Source organism: Megalops cyprinoides, chromosome 15, assembly GCF_013368585.1.
Source record: "Megalops cyprinoides isolate fMegCyp1 chromosome 15, fMegCyp1.pri, whole genome shotgun sequence".
NCBI classification, from domain to species: domain Eukaryota; kingdom Metazoa; phylum Chordata; class Actinopteri; order Elopiformes; family Megalopidae; genus Megalops; species Megalops cyprinoides.
The window spans coordinates 8,374,722-8,399,887 of record NC_050597.1 but is presented as its reverse complement, the minus strand read 5'-3'; the positions used below and the strand labels follow the sequence as shown (position 1 = coordinate 8,399,887).

General features: G+C 39.9%; 1 protein-coding gene across 1 annotated transcript in view; it reads left to right on the top strand.

Annotated features, from left to right (window-relative positions):
• The window catches only part of LOC118790297 (protocadherin-15-like), a 205,604-nt gene that overhangs the window by 85,466 nt on the left and 94,972 nt on the right, over nucleotides 1-25,166 (top strand). The window contains 7 exon segments of the mRNA XM_036547202.1: nucleotides 2,091-2,105; nucleotides 2,387-2,452; nucleotides 16,564-16,724; nucleotides 17,335-17,490; nucleotides 21,920-22,039; nucleotides 22,585-22,695; nucleotides 24,789-24,959. Of these exon segments, the coding sequence (XP_036403095.1) occupies nucleotides 2,091-2,105; nucleotides 2,387-2,452; nucleotides 16,564-16,724; nucleotides 17,335-17,490; nucleotides 21,920-22,039; nucleotides 22,585-22,695; nucleotides 24,789-24,959 (800 nt within the window).

Below are 25,166 nucleotides of genomic sequence, written 5' to 3'. Positions count from 1 at the left end.
GACTCGATCGCATGCATATTTGATAGTAAGAGTATCTGTTTGTTCTCGCCTGCCAACAGGTGTTTAGTTGTGTAAGAATGTTTAGGCAGCATATGGTCAATAGGTAACTCAAGCATAAAGAGAGTCGGGTGTCAGAGTCTTCCCACTGTGTCTGATGTCATGTAAGGCGACACCCACTTCAGCAATTGGCCAGTCACAGACTGCAGGGGGAGAGGAGTGCTGAGAGATACGTGAACACAGATATACGCTGTAAATTAACTAGCAGTGTTGGTGATTGTTTATTTATCCGTCTTACGAAATGTTAGTGTTGCAATCCACCAGACAGGCATGTCCAATGGGATGTGCCGTGTACCTGTTGTGAAATTACACTCTTAAAGAAAATCCTAGATAAACGCTCCAATAAATGTCAGTTCAAGCCTCTTTTCCTCTTGCACCGAAAGGCATCCCTGGCTCATTCTGTTCCTTTTTCACTTTTTCTGTATCAGAGCGGAGTTGGAAGAAAGTCACAGCGATCATTTTGTACAATTTACGCCTGGCCCTCTGTGCTATTATTAATAACTGTCCAATTTCAGTAAATGTCTGTGTGTCTGAGGCGCTCAAACAGAACTGGCTCTGTGGAAAAAGAGCCTTCTTGTACTTCCAACAATCACTATGAGATGTCAACTTCAGAGTAAGTAGTTTACACCAACTTATATTTCTTCATTGTTGCGCCATGCAACGTGTTTACACTCTCTGTTGATAACAGGTTCGCTTAGCACAGCAGGGTATGCTGAATGTATTAATCATGAGATGTCGCATTCGCACTGATTCAATGCAAATCCCACAGTTCCACCATTTAGATACTGAACCGTGCTGATAATGACAAGAAAACCAAATGCCAAACGCTCTACTTTTTCAAAGACTCGCTGCTACGGCAACACATTCAGCAAAGACAGGAATACATAATTCTTATAAAAAAGATTTTATTGAAACAGGTACCTAAGTATATGATGATGAGCTCAACGTTTTTGTTATCATCTCTCCAAAATGTACTTTAGGCAGATATAATTGGTACTGGACAAGTGTTTTTTTCTGTGGAAAAATCATGTTGTTGTTTTTCAGTGTGTGGGATGCATTTACAGTAACTTGTTTTTTTTTTAAATGGTAACATGTCTGGCTATTTATTTGATTAACAAATATTTTTATATATTATGTTTATATATTATAATTATTTAAGTTTAATAAACACAATAAAATCAGACTGTAAACTGTAGAGAGGAAAACATATTCAAAACATATTCAATTATATTTTGCAAATAGGTCTTGTGTTAAGCTGTAATTGCAGTGACCTGAACTGACAGGGCATTGACTCCAACTATAGGAGGGAAATGGTACTGCATCAGCATAGATTATGCTATGAGTGACATACTGGTTTGCAGGGTAAAAAACAGTTTTAGCTGCTGCATGTCTGTGTAAGAAATTGATGCAGAATTTACAAAGTGCTAGATGTCTGTGCAGATGTTACCAATGGAATATCAAAAGCCATGTTTTGCCTCGTTTGAATGATTTCTTTCATGTTCACTGTCAACATACTGATAACACTATTTGAAGGTCTTACGTTGCATTTGTCAGCCTTAATAAGTTCTGAATGATAGATATAACAGTTGTCATATGCATACATTAATATTAATACCAGCTTAAAATCTTACATATGATGTCATAACTGTAATGTTTTTCCTAGCATGCTTCATAGCAAAGACTTGTCACACTGTTTATGAAAAGGTTTATGGCTGTTATATAGAGCAGTTGAAGGTGTTATGATTGTTTTGTAAGACCTACTTCTTTTGTACATACGGTGTAGAGGCACTGAGAGACCAAAACTTGAAACTGTACCTTGTGTGTCTGATAAGTTGTTCAATACTCTTGTTCAACTTTCTGTGATTTCCTTTATCTCCCTTTCCTTCTTGAAGCAGTTGCCCTTTTACTTTTGATACTGTTCGTTTTCTGTTTAACATCAGCTCTCAGCTTTGGAGGGACAAACTAGTTCATGCTTTTCTTTCTTCCATCACTCTGTTCTGCTTTCTGCTGGTGACACTAACATTGACCCCCAGACTGGCAGTATGAGGGTAAGATGGTAAATCTTTTCTTTTCTAACACTTTGATCCCTCCACATGCACGGAGTGTACCACTGCTCTTGATTAAGCCATTGCCTGTAACAGCCATTGTATGCAGCAGCTGTGCATTGTGCTTCTGTGACCCCCATGGTGGTAGCGTAGAAACCCATGCGTCTGTGCATCATGTGGTAGTGCCGCTGAACATTAGTTCACAGTGGGTGTGTTTTTCTAAAAAGTGTGTTGTCTCATCAGGAACATTTTATCTTTTTTTTTTTTTTTTCCTTGACGTGCAGAATGCAAGTTATCCAGGACTGGCCCACCTGCCACCATCGTGGCCATTGATGAAGAAAGTCCCAACGGTATGTACTGCCTTTCTAACGATTGTGCAATGATTCCATGACCGCTGTGATTTCAAATGATTTACTGTTGGATTCTGTGCCCTTTACTACATTGCTTAATGGGGACAACATCTTACGTTTTTAGAATACATTTTAGAATAAGTATACAAAATCACCTTGAATGAAGATATATGCCAAGCAGTGAAATAATTTATTGCAAGAAGATTATAGACATGTTTCAGCCAGCTCTGAGAAGTGTAATGAAAATGCGAAACCCGAAGCTGATATTTCGGTTTGTCGGCTATTTATTATGTCAGTTGATAAAGAGACATTTTGGATGACTGTGCTGAAAGGAAATTCTTTCTGATTCTTCTGTTTAATAATACCGCTTCTTGCAAAGTTGTAAAAAAAGACTGAACACAGGGCAAAGCACACAGGACATTGACTGCATTGATCCAAAAAGATTTAAATATCTTATTCTTGCAAAACCATTATGTATTTGTATGCAGTGTACTGTGAAAGACATTTGTAAGTCTTCACATTGTGGACTGTAGGCTGCCATGGGATAATAACATGTTGAGTGTTTTTGTTTCTAAAATGGATTTTGCAGAGTTGTCTCTAATCATTCTTCGGGTCAGAGAAAGAAAGCAGTTTACAGTTAATTGGTCAAGAATGTTTACTAATGTATTCTGACTTGGTTCAGCAGAAACAGCTCTCAAGTACTTTAAAGATCCATATAATGTGTCTTTCTGTTATGGCCTTGTAAGTTGCTTTGGGTGAGAGTTTTAACATGATAATAAAGTAACTTTAAGAGCATGAAATAAGAAACAAGTACAACTAAAATTAAAATGTATTGAATGGGTACAGCATTTAGCCTGCAGAAGTATTCATATGTAGTCACCAAAGATTTAGACTTAGATTAGATTTTTCTAGCATCTAATGTATGAAAAAAACATTTTTTTCTGTAGTCTTTTTGCCTTTGTGCATTCTTGAGAAGGTGTCTCCCAGCTGTAGACAAAAGAGGAAGTGGCTTACTGTGGACAGTGTGAAGCACAGACTTACGGGCATCGTTACACATAATGTTTCCCTTGGTGAATACAGTGCTTCCCTTCAGTGGCGTGATGCCACCAGCCGATGCCATAATTGCAGTGGAACATCAGTGATGTGTTTGGCATGTGTGAGAGGTGTGAGTTGCACAGCTTTCTGCCCCACACCGACTAGCAGCCAGGCTTTTTGCACTGCAGTTCCATAATGGCGGCGATCTCCTGAGCTTATCGGACTGCCCAGAAGCTGCTCTGGGTGGGAGCTCCATCTGCGAGCGGAGAGCGAATGCATTTTGCAATTAAGCAGGTGCATACGCTGTGCTGCAGCCCCTGCAGGTATTTGCATAACAGGTTAAAACCGTTTAATGAGCTGCAGTCACAGCAGATGGATTTTTCATTTTCGTATTTGTCTTACACAATTAATTTGTTATTTCTTTTTGCATCCCGATGGGATCTACACATATTTTGCACTGTAATTGAGATGAAACATGCCAGTGAGGCCATTGTTAATTGTATTTCTTTGAGGCATTATTGTGCATTATTTGTCAAAGTGTGTGTTTTACTCCGAATTGTCTTGAGTGTGAAGCTGCAAAACACTAAGGCATTGTGTGATTTTAATGTGGGCAGAACTGAGGGACAATGGTTTACGAAAGAGCTTGCAGATGCTCGGTGTGTGGTGGATTTGTTATAATCTTTTTCATAAACCAGCCATTTACCTTGGATATAGGTTCCTCCCACCTTGAGCCGGTTATTTATTTCTCTGATGAAGTACTAAGGCTGGGGGATGTGAAATAAAATTCAAAACAGGACCAGCTTTATATACCAAAGCTATTATGCTTCTTAATGTGTTTTACCTATCTATCAATCACATCAATTCATTCAAAGCTTTATTTAACCTGGTGTATTTTTGTGAAATTTGACAAAAGAAAAGTTATAATTATGTTTTACATAATAACCTAGCACAAAAATGACTTCAGTATAATCAAAAACCTTTTTCTTTTTAAAATCATTTCAGAAACTGGTTGTTTTGCAGTTGAATTTCTGCCTTACTGATTGCCTCATAGCAGTACATAGTTGTTCTGGAGTAGGAGGAAACCTTCTTTCCTTGCAAGTTATACCTTGCTGCCTGTTAGTTAGATAGGTATGAAAACTACTGTACTGACTGTTCCTTGGCATGACATGTCATGTAATTGTCCTTACTGTTTCTTCACAATCACCCTTGCTCTTGTTTTAGTGGATATATGGTACACTCTTCCTGCGTGGTTTTAGATGGGATAGGAACCATAAGAAAAGCAGCCTTTCCCGACCGTTACCTGAAAGGACGTGTAGTATCATCTTCGTGATGTGTTCACGACATCTTGGTGATATGGCATGAACACATACACTGCACCATGGTTTCTTGGTATGCCATACAGTCTGATCTTGGCAGAATCTTAGCAGCCTATCTAGTGTAGTTTTGCTAACTCTTAGTCAACAGGAAATGTAGCATAATTTGCCTGACTTTTATTATATAGTATAATCCTCCTGAGTGTGTATGGGAAGCATGTATAGTGTAGTCTTTCTGACTGTTACCTGGCACGATATGTAGCATTATCTTCCTTACTCTTACTTGGCTGGATGTTTTCTATACTATAATCTCAGCTCCATGGAGGGGAAGGATGATCAAGTGCTCTTTTTTTAAAGATGTCTCCCATGCTGGCTAAAGACTTCTTTAAGATGGCTTGTGTCCTATGAGACATGAAATCAAAATATAGTGATTTTTTGTTGTACTTTTTAAAACTAATATTTAATAGAATCTAAAATATAATATTTAACATTAAGCACTACACTCCTCATTCATCTCAGCCTTTATATTCTTTTATTTCAACTTCCATTCAATTCAACTGCCGATTGCAAACAAACATATATGTGGCATTTGTTCTTGTCTCTATTAGCTACAGTGTCTTTGCTAGCTATAATAGTAGCTCTGTGCTGCCCCGCATGGGAATAATTAGTTTGAATATGAGCCCGACTGACTGACTGATTCAGTTCTAATGTAGCTAAATGAGGAGTACTACTCATGATCAGGGTATGATATTCTGAGATTGACGGCATTTCTGTGCTAGATGACGTGATTTTTAAAACAAATTGAAAGTATTCTAAATTATTATACAAAGAAATGATCTTTATCATTCTGACATTTTGAAAACACTGCCTATTTCCCTAGAAATACTTGAAACGTTTGGCTCACTTTCAGGATATGCAATAAACCGGCCCCAGGCCATTCTGATGCCACTTAATTCTGCTCGTAAACAGTCCTCATTTCCAGCATCAATTCAGGCACAACATTCTGGCTTTACTCATTTGGGAATTCAGATTTGATCCAATTTTCTTGCAATCTGTAAAGACAACTTTGTGTCAGCACTAAAAAAGGTTAGGTTGGATTTGGTGTGATGGTCTCCTTTGATTGTCACTCTCCAGGGTAGAATGTCTGTCTTAAAAATGAATATAGTTACACTTCCTATAAGTGCATGTGTGAAAGGTCTTTCAAGATTTAGATTCTATTTGTTGCAACTTTATCTGGAATGATAGGCATCCCAGAATACGCTTCACAGTCTTACAGTACCCTAAACTGTCAGGTAAGTTGTAGCACTGGTTATTTTACTTTACTTTAGATCTCTGTTTGGTTTGATCCAAGCTTTCAATTCTCATAGCGAGCCATAGAAGAGATCCATATTAAACCTCAGTGAAATGTCCACTCCTTGGCTGGTATTTTTGATGATAAAAGCATAGTCTGTTTTCAGGATATGAGAAGAAAGTATTCCTTTCCTGGGTCTTATTTTTCTGTATCTTAAATTGCATTCAGCATTAAAAGAGTATGGTGTTTCCTGGAATACTTCCCTTAGCACTCATCCGTTAGCCAAGGCTTTCCTTTCATACCTCAATAAGAGGCCTGCTCTGTCTCTCTTTTGTATGATGAATTCATATCTCATGATAAGGAATCTCTTTTGCTGGGGAGACAGAGCCCACATTGGATTTGCAGGCAAACTGGGATAACATTTGGGATAACATGTTCACGTCCCCTAAGAACTGGGCACACAAATTTATCCATTTTAAGCAGGCAAATTTTATTTAGCACCCATATTATAGATTTCAAATGAAACTCTCAGATGCCAAATGATGTAATAGGTGTTTATTAAGTATGAGTGTAATGTTTGTCCATAAATTCTGGGAGTGTCCAACAGTAGCTCAGCTCTGGAATTATGTTGGGCTACTCTTGTCTGAACTACTTAACATGGATTTGCCTGTGTCTCCAAGCCTGTTACTACTTGAGGATGACTCTCAGATCCATTTAACATGCATAGATGTCTATTTATGGCGGCTAAGAAAACGATTTTAAAGGGATGGGTTGCTCATGGATTAACTTAAAATTAGTACAGCTGCATTGTTACATCCTAGCTATACAGAGCTCCACAGCCACAATCCACAGGGCTAGTGTCAAAAGCCTGTTGTGAACTGTGCTGCTGGTAATTTTAAGTAGGACCATATACTTTATGTATGACTAGGCACTGTATGAGTGGAATAACTTTTATTTCTGGTAACTGTGCTTGTTTTCGTACAATCATGTACAATACAAACATGTAATCCCTGTATTCTTTTTCTTCTGGCAAATAATTAAAAAAACAGAAAACCTATAAATATTTGTTCAAAAGAAAAAAAAGAAATGACAGGGGCTATGTTTGTGAAATGGTCTGTTTGTGGTCGGTCTGTTGAAGTTCTCTATTGTGTGACCATATGTGATTGGCCAGTGTGGTATAATGGTAAGAAAGGGTCCGTAACTCAGAGCTGTCTGGTTCAATTCCCCTGTGGGTCCAATGCTGTTGTGCCCTTGGGCAAAAACCTTAACATAAATCCTCTCAGTAAATATCCAGCTATAAAGAGATAAATTGTAAAATATGCATCTTACGCCAGTCACTCCAGATACAAGTATCCGCATGTCTGCTAAGCAACTGTAACATATTGAGATCATATCCAAATTCTTTATCTTTAAATCAGGTTTAATGGCACAAAAGTAAATGGCACAGGGTCATTGTTGGTATTACTATAGTCGTTCAGGAGTGCTGGAGTGAGATGAATGCAGTCTGCCAATACATTCACATGCAGCCAGCTATTTTTTTTTTTTTTGTACTGCAACTCCAACTTCGCATCACAGTGACCCGGGTGCCAGCTGAAGTGTGGGCACTACCTCACTGACATAATCTGAACAACCCGCAGGCAGCAGACAATTGCAGGATGCCTGAGAGAGATGAGACGAGGAAACCACCCGCCCACCGCTACCTCTCGCAGAATGAAGCTGATTTGTTCCCCTGCTGTAGGTTGCTGGCTGTTGATGCGGCTGGGATCAATTCCATACCATATGGAATTTTTTTAATATGTGTTTTTTTTTTTTTTTCCTTTTGAGTATATGTATCATTTCTTGATACTTTTTACATTACCTCTGCAAAATAATTTGGAATGTATTTTCTTTGGGGGCTGGCAGTGCAAACATGAATTGAAGCTGACCTTTGCAAATGGAGAACAGCCTTTTTAATTTGTTCCTTTGAAGACAGGGCCAGTTTGACAGATTCCATGCCCACTTGTACGTTTACCACTTAAAAGTAAATTTTTATCAAAAAGAGAAAGCTAATGCATTTTTCGAAGCACTAGAAGCTGTTAATCTGATTTCAGTCTATGGAAAAGGAATGGAACCTGTCTGTAGGTGTGAACAGAAAAAGTGAGATAGCCACATTGGGTTTTGACCGTAATCTTAATTGATGAACTTAAGAATCACCAGTATAAACAGAAGGACAGTACATATTTCAACAAATAATTTCTCAAAAATGTTGTGCTATTAATTTATCAGTTTATTACCAATTTACTGCTTTCTCATATTCTGTTTAGCATCTGCTATTAAAAAGTCATGCTTAATTAATTTGTAGTAATGTATTTATTAACTGCTTAGTAACTGATTAAAGAGGGCTTTAAAGAAAAGGGTGACATAAGTGGAGAATTTTATGTGTACTGCCAGAGCACATAAACTGAAGTGACTTTGGGAAACAGTGCTCAATTAAATTGGATTTAAATCACAATGGTGAACAGGTCAGACCTTATCCTTCCCTGGCTTGGTAATTACTGAACATCCTCAAGTGCTGTTCACCATCTCTTCATGCCATTTTTTTCATGTTCTTGCATATTTATGCAATTATGGGGGTGTCAGGTGTGGAAAGTATAATTCCCCTTTTTGGCCCAGCGCATTCATAGCAGGGGACAGAAGGTCACTAACTGGAGGAAGCCATAGACGTAGATCCTGGCAGAACTGTCCATGTGTCATTTCACAATCATGAGAGGTAGGGCTTAGCTGATGAATTCCACTTGATCACTCGGTAGGTTTCCTGTTTTGTTTTTTTCTACTCTACCTTCAGGACAAAGAAAAACGGGAAGGAAAGGAAGAGGATGGTGGGCAGGAGGGAGTTTGCTATTGAACCGAATCAGTTACGACCTTTTGCAGATGTCAGTTGAGTACCGAAGGAGTGAGAAGGAAAGTGTGGTGAATACAGAGGGTAGAAGCCTAAAGAAGGCCGTGTATAAGGCTGATGGAAAAAATAAATAAGACAATGCCTAGCTAGGCCGCTGACCCTGGATCAATATGGCTCTCTCATCCCCCTACTGAATCTTCATCTCATTCCACCTGGATCTTTATCAATTTATGACCTTTTACCCTGTGGTATTGGTCTAATTTGCTTTAGCACCATGACCAGTGTTCCGTACATCTGAGCAATGTGGGGAAACTTTTTTTTTTCTTTTTTTGGATTACCCTTCTTTATCTGTTTGTGCTTTTTTGTAGTTTGTCATTTTATTTGGAAGTACAGTAGGTTTCAGATGGAGTGGCCCTTTTGGCAGTCTGTTCTCCTGCGCAGCCATCTCAGAATTCTAAATAGAAGTAAACATAGAGAAAGGATCCACACAGCCATCTCTTAGACTGCAATCCCACAATAATGAAAAATCATTATATAATCTTAATATCATTATGTAATGGATGCTCTAGAGCATACATTGTGCTGAGTGAGGCTTAAGAATATTTATGAATAGTTATGCAAGATTGAATGGATTGAGTCAAATATTAATTGCCCAGTTTCATCAATGATGATGTGTACAAATAAATGTAAGCTACGGTATCTGTCACCCATGGATGAAGGTTTCTGCTATGCAAGTAATGTATTGTGGTGATTGATGAAGGCTTAGCCATAACTCTCATCTCTCTCATCTAAGCATTACCTCTCATTTGCTGTGACCAGTTTTTGCCTCTGAAAAGCTTTCTCCATACTCAGAGCTGCATCCATATTTTATTCTGGCTGAAATAAACTAGAGGGGCATGCACTGAAAATAATTAAAAATGCTGAAAGTGTAATTAAAGACAGAAGATAAAAAGCAGGGGATTAAGGCCTCCGTACCTGCCACTTGTTGGATCTGCATGCAGATGATCCAGAACATGTGTGCGCTAACGTCTGCCTGCATGTGTGTGTGTGTGTGTGTGTGTGTGCGCGTGCGCGCGTGTGTGTATATGTACCTCTCCGTTTCAGGTTATCCATTTGTCTAGCCCACACTGCAATACTCTGGGAGAGTTTGCAATTCTGAGATTAACAAGGGTCTCTCAGGCATGTGAAACTGGATCACATTAATGACATGTGACATGATTACAAGGCTTTCTGAGAGTTGTACCCTAGTTGCTTTTGTGTGTGTGTGTGTGTGTGTGTTTCTGTGTTTGTGTGTATGTATTGGGTTTAGGTCTTTGAATGCTAAAGCATGTAATTAATTCCAAATGAATAACTCTTTTATTTTTAATATGATTAACATGAATTACTTATTTTGACCCTTCCACACACTGGTAATTGGTTTTAACAAATAATTATATATTACTATCACTACATAGTTTTGATATAAAAAATCAGAAATAACATCAGTGCTGGCTATATGCTTGCAAGACAGATTTAATCAAAGAGCAAAAACTGCACTCTTCATTATAAAAAATGTCTAGTCGCATCAATTGATAAAAGCAAATTTCTTTAAATAGAATTTCAGTATCACGAAAGTACTTTGTTTTGAACTACCACTAATGAGCTAAACATTCTGACATTAATAGTCAAGATGCTAGTGACAGACACCAAGTTTCTTTAATGTATTCAAAGCTCTCTTTTATTTTACAATCTCTGAATGAGAGCATAGTGTTTCAAATGTCCTACCACCCAATTACATTGACTGAAGCCCAGAGCTGCCAGTGATCATGTATATCATATATTCATAAATGATTAAATGTAGAGAACTAGTTTTTAGTCATAAATCTCTATAATTATCATACAGGCAGTGCTCACATGTTTGTACAGTTGATATTCAACAAAAATATGTGATTGAGTGATTATTTGGATACAGTTTGTAATTTCAGTTAATTAAGAGGATGTGGCAGATGCACATAACAGCATAAGGGCCGTCGGAAAGTAATTCAGAAAACTCATTTTAAATATTTGTGTAAATTATTTTGCAGTACTTTTTTCTGTAAAAATAGCCCAAGTATCTCTCAAAATTTTCAGAAATTCACTAAATAAATTCAGTGTGCTTAGTATAATATTTAATTTAAGAAGACTGATTTCTCTCTGTTTAGAACAGCATGAGTCACAATGATATGTTTGCAGCTTTCACGGTCTTGTCTAAACAACAATATGAAAAATGAATACTTACCTGTTCACAAAAAACAGTGTTGATGTAGGAAATGGTTTGAATGGTGTTTTCTGGCTGGAGTACATGAAATTGTTTTTTTGTTTTTGAATGATTTCTCTGGAAAGTGTGAGTCAGTGTGTGAACTTTTAACCCCGTACTGATGGAATCACTGAGATTTTATGTGCTCCAGACTAAAAGTGTGTCTGCGTGCATTGTCATACACAGTTAGCAGTGTTGAATGAAATGAAGTCTTGGGCTTTGGTATTAAAAAAATAACATTTAAAGGCAGTGTGTGTGCTGTGGAGCTCTGTGAAGAGGCTCATTGGAATACACAGCAGATGTGCTTCAGAGTCCTTGATCTTGACAGTTATGACTTGAGTCTTGAAATTAATCCATTATACAGTAGTGTATGGGAAAATATGAGAAAACTAGTTTGCATTTCGAGGGGCATTTTTAAGGTATCAGCTCTCATGCACAAAGGCTACTGATTTTTAAGTATAATCTTTGCCTAGTCCTTGACTTAAATTCATGTCACTGATTTGCTCCTTAGCCTGAAATGCGTGGTTGTATGTTGATTAACTCTACAGAGAATCTTGTTTACTTGATTATTTTTTTTCACTGATGTAGGATTCAGGAAGCTATGGAGTGGTAACATTACAGATACTTTAAAACATAGTTTTGTGGATTTAAAGCTTTATAGCCTTCTGGTGTGAAGTAAATCCTCTCAGAGCATATATTATTTATAATAATTATCTTATGTTTATTGCACCATTATGTGAGTCTGACGTCTGTGCAAATGTCCCATTGGATTTGATATACAAATGTATTTGTTATTCTCATTTCACTCATCCAAATTAAGATTTTGATTTACAAAACAGGATTGGTGCAGTACCCAGCTGAAGGTCTGCATAAATTGTCTAAGGAGACTCTCTGAAAAGTGGAGATAGGAATTGCAGCTCTGGTGGTGAGCAAATCACTCCTCAGCTAGCAGTGAAAGAGGTGGTGGAGTGGGTGTGTGGAACCTGCTGTTTCTAAGGAACAGTACCTCGTCAGCACGCCATACCATCTTGTAGCCTTCTCGTGCTGTGTGTGTTTCTTTTCATCCTTATTTGAAAAGGCCCGTGTTAACTTGGTGGATGAAAAAATATTTTTCAGACTGCAAACTGGTCACTGCTCACTTTTGATATCACTTTTTCTCTTTTACAGTGTAGAGTTTCTTGCTATACAGATATCTGAATTATAGTTCATTTATAGTAGATTCGAGTCAACGTGTCTGTGTCTCCTCAGTATGATGAGCTCTGAGAATTCACAGGTCACATTATTTGCCATTGGGTAATGTCTGTCAAGGGTGGTTTGGCCTTCATAGGCTGACACAGCACACCTTGATATAAGGAGGATTAGCGTGGCTATCCTGTGGTGAGATAGGGACAGAATGCAGGCGCTAGAGGTATCACTGCACAGTCCAACTCCAACGGTGCTATTCCAAGTGCTATTCAGGTATCATCAACTCAGTGGCGTCCAAGATGTGGATTTCTGAATGGGAACCACGACATTTGAGGGAGTTTTTCACTCTGTTGGAATATAACGGTTGGTAGCATGTGCAGCCAGGTATTTAACCGTGCCTCCCATTTTCGCCATGTTTATCAGCGCGTGTAATTACAGGTTTTTTCATATTAGAGCATTGTTATAGTTTGTTTCAGAAGGTTGGCAGCAGTGTGGTTTAGTGATAAGGATCAGGGCTCGTAACCAAATAGTTGCCGGGAATATTCTCCACAGGGGATACTGCTGTTGTACCCTTGGGCAAGGCACTTAACCCACAGTTTCCTCAGTAAATATCCAGCTGTATAAATGGATAAAAATTGTAACCCACATGTATCAAATCACTCTGTCTAAATGACAATAATGTAATGTTTCAATGCCATATTTGATTTGAGTTTTCTTTCACAGTAAGTTTTTAAAATACAGTGAAATCACAGTTAGATATTCAGTCTGAATTTGCAGTTACACGAGGGCAAAATCTTGGAGTTCTTTTTTTTTTCCTTTTTCCTCATTTAAATGTGTTTAAATGTGTTTTGACATGCAAAGAGACACATTTCATTTCTGCCACAGTGACATCGGATTCAGTTGCATTTATCACTTTGCACACATTGCATGTCAGCGAAGTGAGTAGCATTACAATTGGTCATCCCCTCTGCAGAATGTGATAGGAAAGCACAAGAACAATCATGTGTATGAATGTGCGCAAACATGTATGTGTGCTACAAAAGTAGATTATTATAAGGTGTGTGGTGTGGTTTACACCTAAATGATTGTTAAAAGGCTTTGGCCCTCTCTGGCTCTGTGTACTGTAGGGGTCAGCACCTGCATGCTTAAACCAGCTGCTGCCGGAGCTTGCCTTTGATTAATCTTGAGTGAAATGTTACGGTTCTTAGAGAAATTCACCACAGGATACGTGTAAAGATTTGTTGTGTAATGGGAACAAAATGGGTTTTCACACAACCATGGAACCGAAAACAAGTGTTGCTTCCTGCCAACAGGAAATAGATTTTTCTACCCAGAGTTAAGGTAATACATATCAAAATGTTACCTTTACAACAGACTTGGATAATGTAAAGGCCAGTGAACCCTTTTTAGGAAATTTGTTTTTGTTGAAGGGCACTGGGCATTACTGTTAGTTTGCTTTATTGAGGACCGACTCACTCTTTCCTTAGTCCCTGAAGACATAGCCATTTGCTGAAGTCAGACACACCAGGCTGATATCCTATACAAATCTGTACTTTAACTCTGTACATCTGTATAGTGAGAAATATACATATGAATGTAACAAGTAAGGTCACAGCAGGCAACCTGAAAACCAATTCTGGTTGGGGGATGAAAAAAGTCAGTACAATTTAGTGGTATTCCATTCTGCCAGTGTGTGCGGTTGTATGGGATTGTAAGCCCCCTATAATGATGGAGCCTGACAGATGTTGTTGCTTGACATCTGTTGGGTGGTTTGGCTTAGCTGCAAGAAATTGCTAATTAAAACATGAGACACATAAGTGAACTGAAGGGGGTTTAGCACCCACGCACGCTGATTTATGTCACTTTGCCCTTAAGGCAGCCAGTTGGAAATGAGATTTTGGTGTAAATAAAAGGCTATAAAATGGTGAAGGCAGAATCTTTTTGGTTAGCGGGGATATAGCTTATAGAGTTTCCAGCCCAGAATGCTGACTCGCACGTTCTTACTTGCTGTTTGTATTATGAATGTGCCCTGGCTTTTGCCTTTAGAATATTTACCTTAAGATCACTTTGCTGTCCAGCGTTGAACTTCATTTCGTTATGATTGTGGTAATGGTTTAGAACAATGCTATTGATTATATTACACAGCTCACATTTTTAAAACATACCACATTTATTGTGTTTTCTCGATACAGTCTAAACAGCCATGTATAAAATAGATGTGTGTGTTTGTGTGTGCGTGTGTGTGTGTGTGTGTGAAAACATCCTCCCGTTACCTTGAACCAAGTTCTCACTCACGACACGTGCTTCACGCACTACACATCTTGTGACTTCCCGCACCAACAGTCAGATAATGGAATCATCAAAAACGTGTCTAACCGTGTCTTCTGCAACAGGGCCCTCTTCAGCATTTATGCTCTTTAATGGTTAAGATGACCAGAAAACGTCATCCTAATGTCCACCTATTTGTAACACCTTCTTTATTTATCTTATATCCGGAGATTATAACACCAAAATGGATGTCTTTTAAGATATATCAGTCATTCTACCAGCCATATGAACTACAGCAGCATGCATTACATTTCCCTACTAACTTCTTTTGCTTTAAATCACTTTACTGCAAGATATGGGAAATGCTTGGTATATCAAGCCTGGCTGATAGTTTGCTCATTGGATGAAGCATTGGCCCTGAGAATCCATCTGTTTTAGTAACATGTCCCTCAATATTAATAATGAAGGTGTCCAGACTATATCAAAGGGGAATTTGTCCTGTATGTGCTGGAGAATAGACAGACAGCAAAGATGGAGAGTTGGATTTCACAGCTGTGAAAGGCTTTGTTAGAGCAATTTAGAGTGCACACCATAAACATTTACATTTACATTTATTTATTTAGCAGACGCTTTCATCCAAAGCGACTTACAAAAGTGCATACAGTAAGTATAGCGACACTACGGGGACAGGATGTTTACAGTTCCAATATAGCTAGTTAGCTTGCGAAATGACATCTCGCCTCTACTGCTGCGTACCGATGCAGGCTTTCAGATTCGGTGCAGTTGGTTTCACGGCGGGGAATGATTTGGCAAAGCGGTGGCCTGATAAACTGGTCTGATAGTGCTCTCAGCCAGACTGGAGACGTGTGAAGTCTAGCAGAGTCTCTAGGGGGCCAACCAATTAGCACAGCTGTGACTGTGGCCCAAGGGGGAGGGCCACGGTGTGGGAGCCGGAGCCTTTAAAGAGCTGGTGACAGGCAGAAGTGATGCCTGCAGTGTGAGTCGGTGGATTGGTGTTGAGGGGAGGAGCTTAGATGGAGAGGCGGGCATGTCAGGGGGAGCTGAAAGAGAAGGTCAGCGGGACATTTGGGAAGGGTGGTGAGGGTGGCGTGAGAGAGACAGTGGGTGCGGTTGGGTGAGGAGAGCCAGTGGGACTGTCACGGTGAAAGCAAATCTGGGTTTGAAGCCCTGCCCCATACCCCATTACTGCCCTAGTGTGTGTCAGAGCGACACGTGAGAGAGTAGGTGTGTCAGGAGCATGTCTAGGGAACCTGTGTAAGATAGAAACCAGAAGAGCGGACTGCATCTTACCATAGAAATATGAAAAAAAGAGATAATGCTAGGTTTGCATTAATGAAAGTGGGATATAATTGACTTTGGTGAGGGGAAGACCATTTCTCCACCCCGTGAATATTACCAGAATTTAATTCATCATGCAGAGATTCGGGTTAGAGGTATTACTCAAACACTGTGGGAGAAATATTCTAAAGGGCCTTTAGATTAATGAACCTGGTCAAAGATTGAAATTGAAGCTAAATTGCATTTTACATGTCCATTATTCAGTTTTTTAATGTATGAATTCAGAGAGACAAATACATTCAGTATAGCTGTTTTATTGTTTTATTGATGCTACCATTGTAGCTGGTGTTTTGTTGTTTCTATTTCTACTTTAGATGACTGTATTGTACCATGTTGTAGTTGATTCTTTTGATTCTGGTTTATGCTTGTGCTGAAATGCAGCACATACTATGGAAAGGGGGCATAGCTGGCATGATTTTATCCATTTTTCCAAATGCAATAATTTCTGATTACTCCCTAACTATTAGCAAGCAAAGGAAACATGCTGTGTGCTCTGGATTTTCCCAGGGACGGTGCTGGTTGAAAATATGCAGATCAATGGAAGAGCTCAAGATCCAGACAGAACCATTTCACTATTTCTGCTGGACAACTATGACCACTGGGTCATCCTGGACCCTGTGCGACAGAGGCTCTTCTTGAACAGCACCGGACGAGTTCTGGACAGAGATGTGAGTATGTAGGTTGTCATGGTTACATTTGTCGCACTCTCCCACACCAGGATGCTGTAGTGATCTTGATCAAGACCGTAAAGCCTTATTTAAGCATAAGGATGAGTCACCACTTTTGAAAGTCTTTGGTTAAGCATGCAAAGATATTGCAAATGATCTTTTTTGCATATCACTGAATGCAAATGAAGTATGAAAGAATAGACTATGATCAAAACAGCCCCACAGAAACAAATGCGTTCAAATAAATGAGCATAGGTGTAACAGTAGGTCATGAAAAGCTGCTCAGCAAGCTCTGTGCACAGGTATATATTAGAGGTACATAAAAGCTCCTCAAAGGAGGATAGGTGATGGCTTATGACAAGACTACAGTAGTATCCAACAAATTATGTCTTCCCTCTCTCCCTCTCCCTCTCTCTATACATATATAAATAACTTATATAACTAATATATTAACCACTGCTGGAAACGTTAATTTTACTTTCTTTTGTCAGTATCATGTTGTTCTGCTGGTTGCCGGGGTACCATGCTGACCAGCTTGTTGTTCGCAGTTTAGTTTTTTTTTTTTTTTTTTTGGTTCAACTTTTAGTCCTAATGGTCCTCTTCCTTTCAGCCACCCACCTCCATTCAGACCATTGTGGTGCAGATTCAGTGCACAAATGAGCTGGTTGGTACGGTCATTTTTCATGAGGTCCGGATCGTTGTGAGGGACCGCAATGACAATTCCCCTCGATTCCAGCAGCCACGCTACTATGTAGCTATAAATGAGGTGAGTTTCCACCACCGCTGTAAGGCCTTTTTTCAAACTTCACCACAGAATACTTTGCTCATAACACTTCAGAACAAGCAGCTGTTATAAATGCATGTAACTGCATTGAACATTATGATAAATTTCAGAGTTTATGTTAAGTCCAACATAAATAAACTTTGGTAAATGTGTTTTTAAGATGGAGGTGAGGGTTGCCAGATTGAGATAATTATGTGCAATTTTGCATTTAATCTGCTGTTGCTGTGCTGTATATATTTCATCCTCGCCTGAACACTTTATAACCCTCTGTGGGATTCTCTCATTTTGGCAGTACTTCCTTCATCCTTGATAACAGATGGGCTCTGTTAGTAAGCATTTATAATTGCACCATACACTAAATGTTACCACTTTGTCCTTAGCTTTAAGTGACAAATTTAAGTCAGTGCTATTCTTTGCATTTCTGATGCATCATTATGAGATTGGTGATCACTGGGTTTATGGAGAAAGCAACAGATGTGGAGGCAGAACTGTTTGTACTTTTGTATCTCATATGTCTCCTCATGACAATGTATTACATTATTTAGGTTACATTATAGAAAAGTGTCAGTGTGTTGATTTTTGTAATATTGATGCGTGGGTTATGAGTAAGGCGTAGAATGACAGATAACTTGTTTTGGGATTTTAATTCATTAATACATGAAATATTGTGTGAGAGACCTTTAGGGTGTAATTTTCACGGTATAATGAAAGGGGTACTGTAGCGAAGGGCGAGAGCAGTCGCCCCGCCCGGCCTTGAACCCGGGTCTATGGGGTACCAAACATGTGACTTTGACCGCGACGCCAAAGAGCCAGGCTCGTTGGTATGGCAGTCAGAGCACTCAACCGTAGTGACGGCACTCCGTCACAGGTACTCTATCTGAAAGCAGGCAAAGCAATACAAATAAAGGTGCATTACCTGTAATGGGACTGGTGCCTGTAATATGCAGAGCTCTTGCTGCTGTGTAAAGCCTCCCATGTGACCTGACCTGGGTCCTTAGGAACAGTCTGTCCATAGTAGTTTTTTGTCTCTGGACGATTGTGATGGTGTGTGGCATGCAGTTTTATAATTAAAAGTAAAGCTGTGCACCAGACAGCAAAGAAGCTCTCACCAAGTGAGCGAGTGCTGTCTAATTATCGGCCCAGCACTTCAGTGACCTGCCAGTCCGCAGTTGCGCGGACTTCGTACCCATAATATCTAAAAATGGATCAGAGTGCACCCCTGAGAAGCTCGCACAAAGGGTATTGAGTAGATACGGAGTGATTGTGTAGCTTTTACTTAATTGGACTTGGTTCCCCAGAGTGCTGTCTTGGTGGATTTCTCTCCCGAGGCAGCAGCCATGCAGAGAAGAACACGGAGTCCCTGTTGCTGACTAGACCCGATTCTGTAATTCTGCTCGGGCCTCCGCTTCCTCCCTTTAGTATCTTGTTGGTGTTTTCTTTTTCAACCACAATACCCCATTTGCACCTGATGTTGGATCCAGCATTAATATGATCAGTCAGTCGGCCAGAGTTCCCAAATAAAATTAACTTTTCCAAAGAGAGGCTGGCGCACCGTGGATAAAAGAGGCAGAGGCCAAGTCAGAGAGCAGCAGTGATGCAGGTTTTCCAGGCTGAAGCAGAAGTGATGCAGCTGCATGTAAGACTGAAGTAAAAGTAACGCTTACAGTACCAGTCAGAAGTTTGGACACACCTGATTAATATAATGGGGAACATGCTTTCAAAGACATTTTGATCTAAAGACTGATGCTTAAATGCTTTAAATTTATTTGTTAGACAAATATAAATAGCGAAGTTGATGCCTATGTACGTATTTCTTTCCAGAAAATGTAATTTAAAAAAAAACTTTTTTTTGCTGCTTTGAAGAATCGAAAATGTAAGGATAGTCTTGTTTTTTGGTCTCTGCGTAATTCCATTTGCATTATTTAATTTTTTATGACTTTACCATTATTCTAAAATGTGGAAAGTAATAAAAATAAAGAAAAACCCTTCTATGAGTACTTGCATCCAAACCTTTGACTGGTACTGTATGTATGAAACAGAAGTGACAGTTTTACAGACTGAAGCAAAAGCCGGGCAGAATGCTAGCCTTGGCTGAACATGCGCACCGAAGAAACACAAATCAGGGGGGATTTTTCTATTGCGCGTGAAAACACAGGCTTGTTCTTGGTTTTAGTTTCTGCATGCATGGCCATGGCCTGCTCTTGCTCACGCCCCCCTGTTGTCAGCCGGTGTAATCAGTCCGCAGCGCATGGTGGTATGATTTCACAGGTGCACAGCTGTGAGATATCTCCTACTGATGAGCTGCCGAGCAGATGATCTGGGCGGCGAATCGCGAAGGCTATGAGTTGTAACATTCGTAATTTGGTTGGACACCTCCTCTCAAATTCTCACACGAGGGGTCCTAAAGCGGCCACAGGGGGCAGCACCAGCTGGCCACTTTGATTGTTGAGTGCTTGATTGAATGAACAGAGATTTAATCAAAATATTGACGCGTGCCTCAAAAAATGTGATACGGGGAAGTATGTGGGTGATTCCGTAATCACTTCTCTTATGAAACCTGAGTGGTAGGAACCTCTGTAGAGAATTTAATCAGGGTTTTAGAGACATCGCTTCTGACGTGTGAAAGCTGGGAGGGGTGATTTGATGTGAGCTCAGATCTGGCATCACAGGCAGAAATGCCTGAGACCATGAGAAAAAAAACCATGAGAAAAGGTGAACGTTAGTGATTTGTTTCAACACGTAATCCGTTTTCTTTTTGTGACTGTGCTTTGAATGACTTGTGACTTCGATCTGCCACATTGCAGATAGCGTTCTTTACAGAGATCCTCTTTTTGAACTTAAACAAGACTGGGCATTTGCCAGCAAATCTGTGTTGAGCATGAATTTAGAGAATATGGGTTTGTCCACCATTAATAATTGCACAGATTTTTTTTTTCTACATCAACACATAAAGTAACGGCACTATAATTTTCCAAACATGAACTTATTGTAGTAAACCTCAGCCCTCACTTTCGAGTTACGTGGCCACCAAAGGGATTTTGATTCTGATCCGATTTTGAAGCTGGTGTGTCATACTTTGCTCTTTGATAGGACCATAGCAAAGGGCAGTGGTGTGGTATAGTAGTAGGGAGCGGGGCTTATAACCCAGAGGATACCAATTGAATTCCCAGGTAAGGCACTGCTGTGCTCCCCTGGGTAAATGGCACTTCAACTGCATTGCCTCAGTAAAATATACTGTATGAATGGATAACAATGAGAAAATAAGATATGTATGTTTCTCTGGATAAGAGTATCTGCTAAGCAAATTCAATGCAATGACAGTCCACTAAATATGCAGTATTTTTATATACACAGTATTTTTATACATTTTACATACATAAGAATCCTAATGAACTCTAGCTCAATTGAAACTCAAGCTAGATGATTGGCATTGTAATTTTGTGAAAATAAATAAATACGTGTTTACTGTCATTTGTGAGTTTTCATAGTTTATTGTGTGTGCTGCTATGGTTCATGGATAATTAGCAATTTTCCACATACAAGTAGGACAAGGGAAGCATCATGTACTTGATAATGGCATCAGACTTGGCAGCAAACCAAAAGCAGCTGCAAAGCAGATCTTGTCCTTCCGTTGTCAGCTGATGTCTGCAGTCTCAGTTTTTGCAAGGGTGACCTTTCCTCTTCAACAGGCTTCATATTTCATTATAGGCTCCGTGTTACAAATATGACATTATAGACACTGATATGACATTCATATTACAAATCACGTCACAGGCCTCATGTTACACAGTTTATAACAAACCTAGGATTACAGGACACATTTAAAAAAAAAGACCTAATGTTATAGACCATACAATATGAATGTTAATTACATTACTAATGTCAACCAAAACATTGGAAAAATTCTGAAATATGGGTTTTTATAGAGCCATCAAAAACCATGTTCTCTGGGATATTTCTGTCACTGCCATTTCTGTTGCCTGGTGTTTCCAGGAAGCCTGGATCCCTATACATAGAGAACCAGCACAGCAGCTGAAATACAAGGCAGTCCCCGGCGCTGTCTAACCCCCTTGACCTCGCCCTGAGCTATAACCTTTTATTCTCACATGTGAAAGCAATACAGGGGCACCTGTCTGACTGCGGAATGAGCTTTTCCAGTGCTGTCTGCCAGTCTTCCTCAGAAAGCCAGAGGGTATTCTGTGTCCCTCAGCGGTCAGCCGTACACTGGACTGTTCTGTCACGCAAGCCACCGGACAGGCCTCATACAGCATCCCTGAATCAGTCTGTTCCATCTATTCTATAGATATTGGACAGGTTTCCTTTAGGATGCAGACTTTTGGTCCATCTGTACTGTTGTTGCTGCTGCTGGGTGGAGCTCTCACTACCTGTTTCTCCGTCTCTCGTCCTCCAGCTCACACCTGTTGGAACCACCATCTTCACGGGATTTTCCGGAAACAACGGTGCCACTGACATCGATGACGGGCCAAACGGACAGATCGAATACGTCATTCAGTACAACCCGAATGATCCAGTATGAGAAATGCATTGAACTTACTGATTGTATAGACGATGTTTAGACGCAAGCAAGACCATCCTGTGTATAAAATTGCAGTTAATTGTTCATTTACTTAGTGGGCACCTGGTTCAGGACAAGTTTCTGTTTTACGCACTCCCCATGTATACAGTTTGGACGTTTACCTCCACACCTTAAAGCTAACGCCACTAATTTCCCTACCTCACACTGCAGCAGCCTAACAGCTTCACAGGGTCATATAGTATCAGTGCTTCATGTAGTAGCACAAAGTGTCAGTGCTTCATGCAGTATTGCAGAGTACTAGCTCTTTATGCAGCATTACAGAGTATGAGGGTTTCCTGCAGTGTCACGTAGTGTCAGTGGTTCATGTAGTGTGGCAGAGTATCAGTGCTTTATAAAGCATTACAGAGTATCAGTGCCTTATGCAACAGTATTATGCCTCAGGCAGTAGCAGTACATCAGATAGGATAGAAAGAAAAGAAGAAATGGCTTTTTTTCCACTGCCTGTTGTCCTCTTCTAACATGGATTGTCCCTCCCGCAGAGTTCAAACAGAACATTCAGCATTCCGCTAACACTCTCTGGTGCGGTTGTCTTGAGAGAGAGGCTCAACTACGAAGACAGAACGCGTTACCTGGTCATCATTCAAGCCAATGTAAGTCTTGGTTCTCATGGCACAGAGGGTGAAGTGATCAGTCTCCCGCTCTGCAGAACAACATACTGCGTATGCCATAAATACGTGGCATAACTGCGATGAATAAAGCATTCACCAAGAACTTTCTGTCTAATCTCATCAAATTGTCAAGAATTTATGTCAAATAAATGGTACTGAAATCTGTCTTCATAACTAGTAGGGGTGGATACAGTCTTTTGAAAAGGTCAGACAAGGGAGAATTTCAATGTTTATTTTTAATTGGTTCAATCAAGAAATGCCAAAGAAATATTTAATGTGAAAAAAGATGATGTTATACCACCATGTAATGATAGGAGCTAGTTATGAAAGTTTTTTTTTTTTTAAATATTTCATTTTGCAAAACATTGATGGTCTAAGTTTTGGCTTTACATAACAGAGAACACTCTAGGCAGAATTAAGGAAGAATGAAGCATAGTGAGAACAGCTGCCTTTTTTTGGAGCTGCGAAGGTTCTTTTTGATCCTTCCCATTTAATGGAAAGGATTATACACTAGAATAGTGATTTCTCATTAGGTTGTGTCTTTTCTGTGCAGCATTTGAAAACATTGTATGCATGTTTGGATGAGAAGAGATCAGAACAGTAACAGACTCTGGGAGATTTATCAGGCTGTTAAAGCAGCAGGAAATGGTATTAATGATACATAGCCAGCCGGTACATGTACAGGACCTGTGGCTGGAATTCAGTCTAACCGCTCCACAACTGACATGATTTATGCATTTGCTTTGCAGTAAATCTTATCCAAGGTGACTTGCAAAGCTTACATATTCCTCATTATGCATTCATACACCTGAAGCAAATTACCGAAGTAATTCATGCTAAGAACATTGCTCAAAGGTATGATGGCAGTGTCCCGTCGGGGATCCCAGCCTGTCTCCCTCTGGTCCAATTGACACAATACCTTGGGACCGATTGGTGGATGGTTATGAGGTTTGTTAATGATGCTTACTGAATTCTAGCTAAATACATACTTGTAGTTTATTTTTGTATATAATATTAAAGCAGTTATTCAGTTTTATCCAAATTCTTCATACATCCAGCTGATTTCATGTAAGGGGTATGCTGTAAGGGATGTGACAAGACATTTTGAGATGTGTAATGTTTGGATTATACTATGAATAATATTGCTGTCCTTTATTGATTTTTCTTTTGTACATGTGTGTGAAGCATCAAGAGCAAACCTAGAGCTACAAGGAGATAAGACTGAAATGTATAAATTTTGTCCATTAGTTCGCACATCTGAGCTGACATTTTATATTTGATTAAACTCATTTCCTCATAGAAATCTTTAACCAGTTCTGATTGCTGCCATTTGTAACAATATGCTTGTAACTCCCGATTCTGTTGATTGTAACAGACCTTCTCACCTACTCTGGGTAAATGTGTTGGGTAATTGAATGATGAGTCTCATCCTGTTTTCGCTGTACTGAAATGATGGAGGCTGAGACAGAGAGATGAGCAATATGGATGCTTTTCCCGAGTGAAATGGCTTGTGGCTGATGACGCTTTTTCTCCGGATGGTATGAGGGACTCCTGGAGGAGCCGGAGTGTCCTGTAGCCCAAGGCAGTTTGGGATGGGGCTCAGTTGTTTTGGCAGTATTAAGCCATCATCATCACACCCTCCACTATTCTGCTGTAGGGAAATCATTTAGGAAGGAAGGGCTCAGGAACTGTACGGACAATGATTTTATTGGATGTGTGTGTGTCTGATGCTATTTGGATGTGTAGGAGTAGCGTACTTGGCAAGTCTGGAAATATCAAAGTCATTGTGTTAGCAATTCTCATACGTTGGCCTTGGTAGAGTGCATTTTTGTTGACAATGCCTGTCTCTTAGATATCTTACATGTTTTTGAAAGACTGCGGCAATGCTTGTATACCCACTTAATAGCAGCTGTAGAGCTTACATTAAAAACTGATTTATGAAGGAAAGCGAGAATACATGAATCTGTTGGTGCATTCAGAGCCTTTCAGGGTGAACGGTGACTTAGCATTGTCATGGAACAAGTCCATGAATGGCAGACATGACATCCTAACAGAAGCGGTGATGTCCCCTGTAGGACCGTGCCCCGTACCCCAGCGACCGGCGCACCGCCACCACCACACTCACAGTGGACGTGCTCGACGGAGACGACCTGGGGCCCATGTTCCTGCCCTGCACCCTGATCAACAACACCCGGGATTGCAGCCCTATCACCTACCAGGCAGCCTTCCTCGAGCTCACCGACCCAGTAAGTCCCCTCACACATGGCACACACGCGCACACAAACACACACACACACACATAGGTCAGCCAGTGTGTCAGCTGCACCTTCCACCACCACACCACCTGCCACAGGTGGAGAGTGAAGGGGCAAAGCTGTCTCTTCAGTCATAGCAAAGCTTTTTTTCTCATTACAGAATATTGTGTTCTAATAAAATCTTGAAGAAGCAAAAAA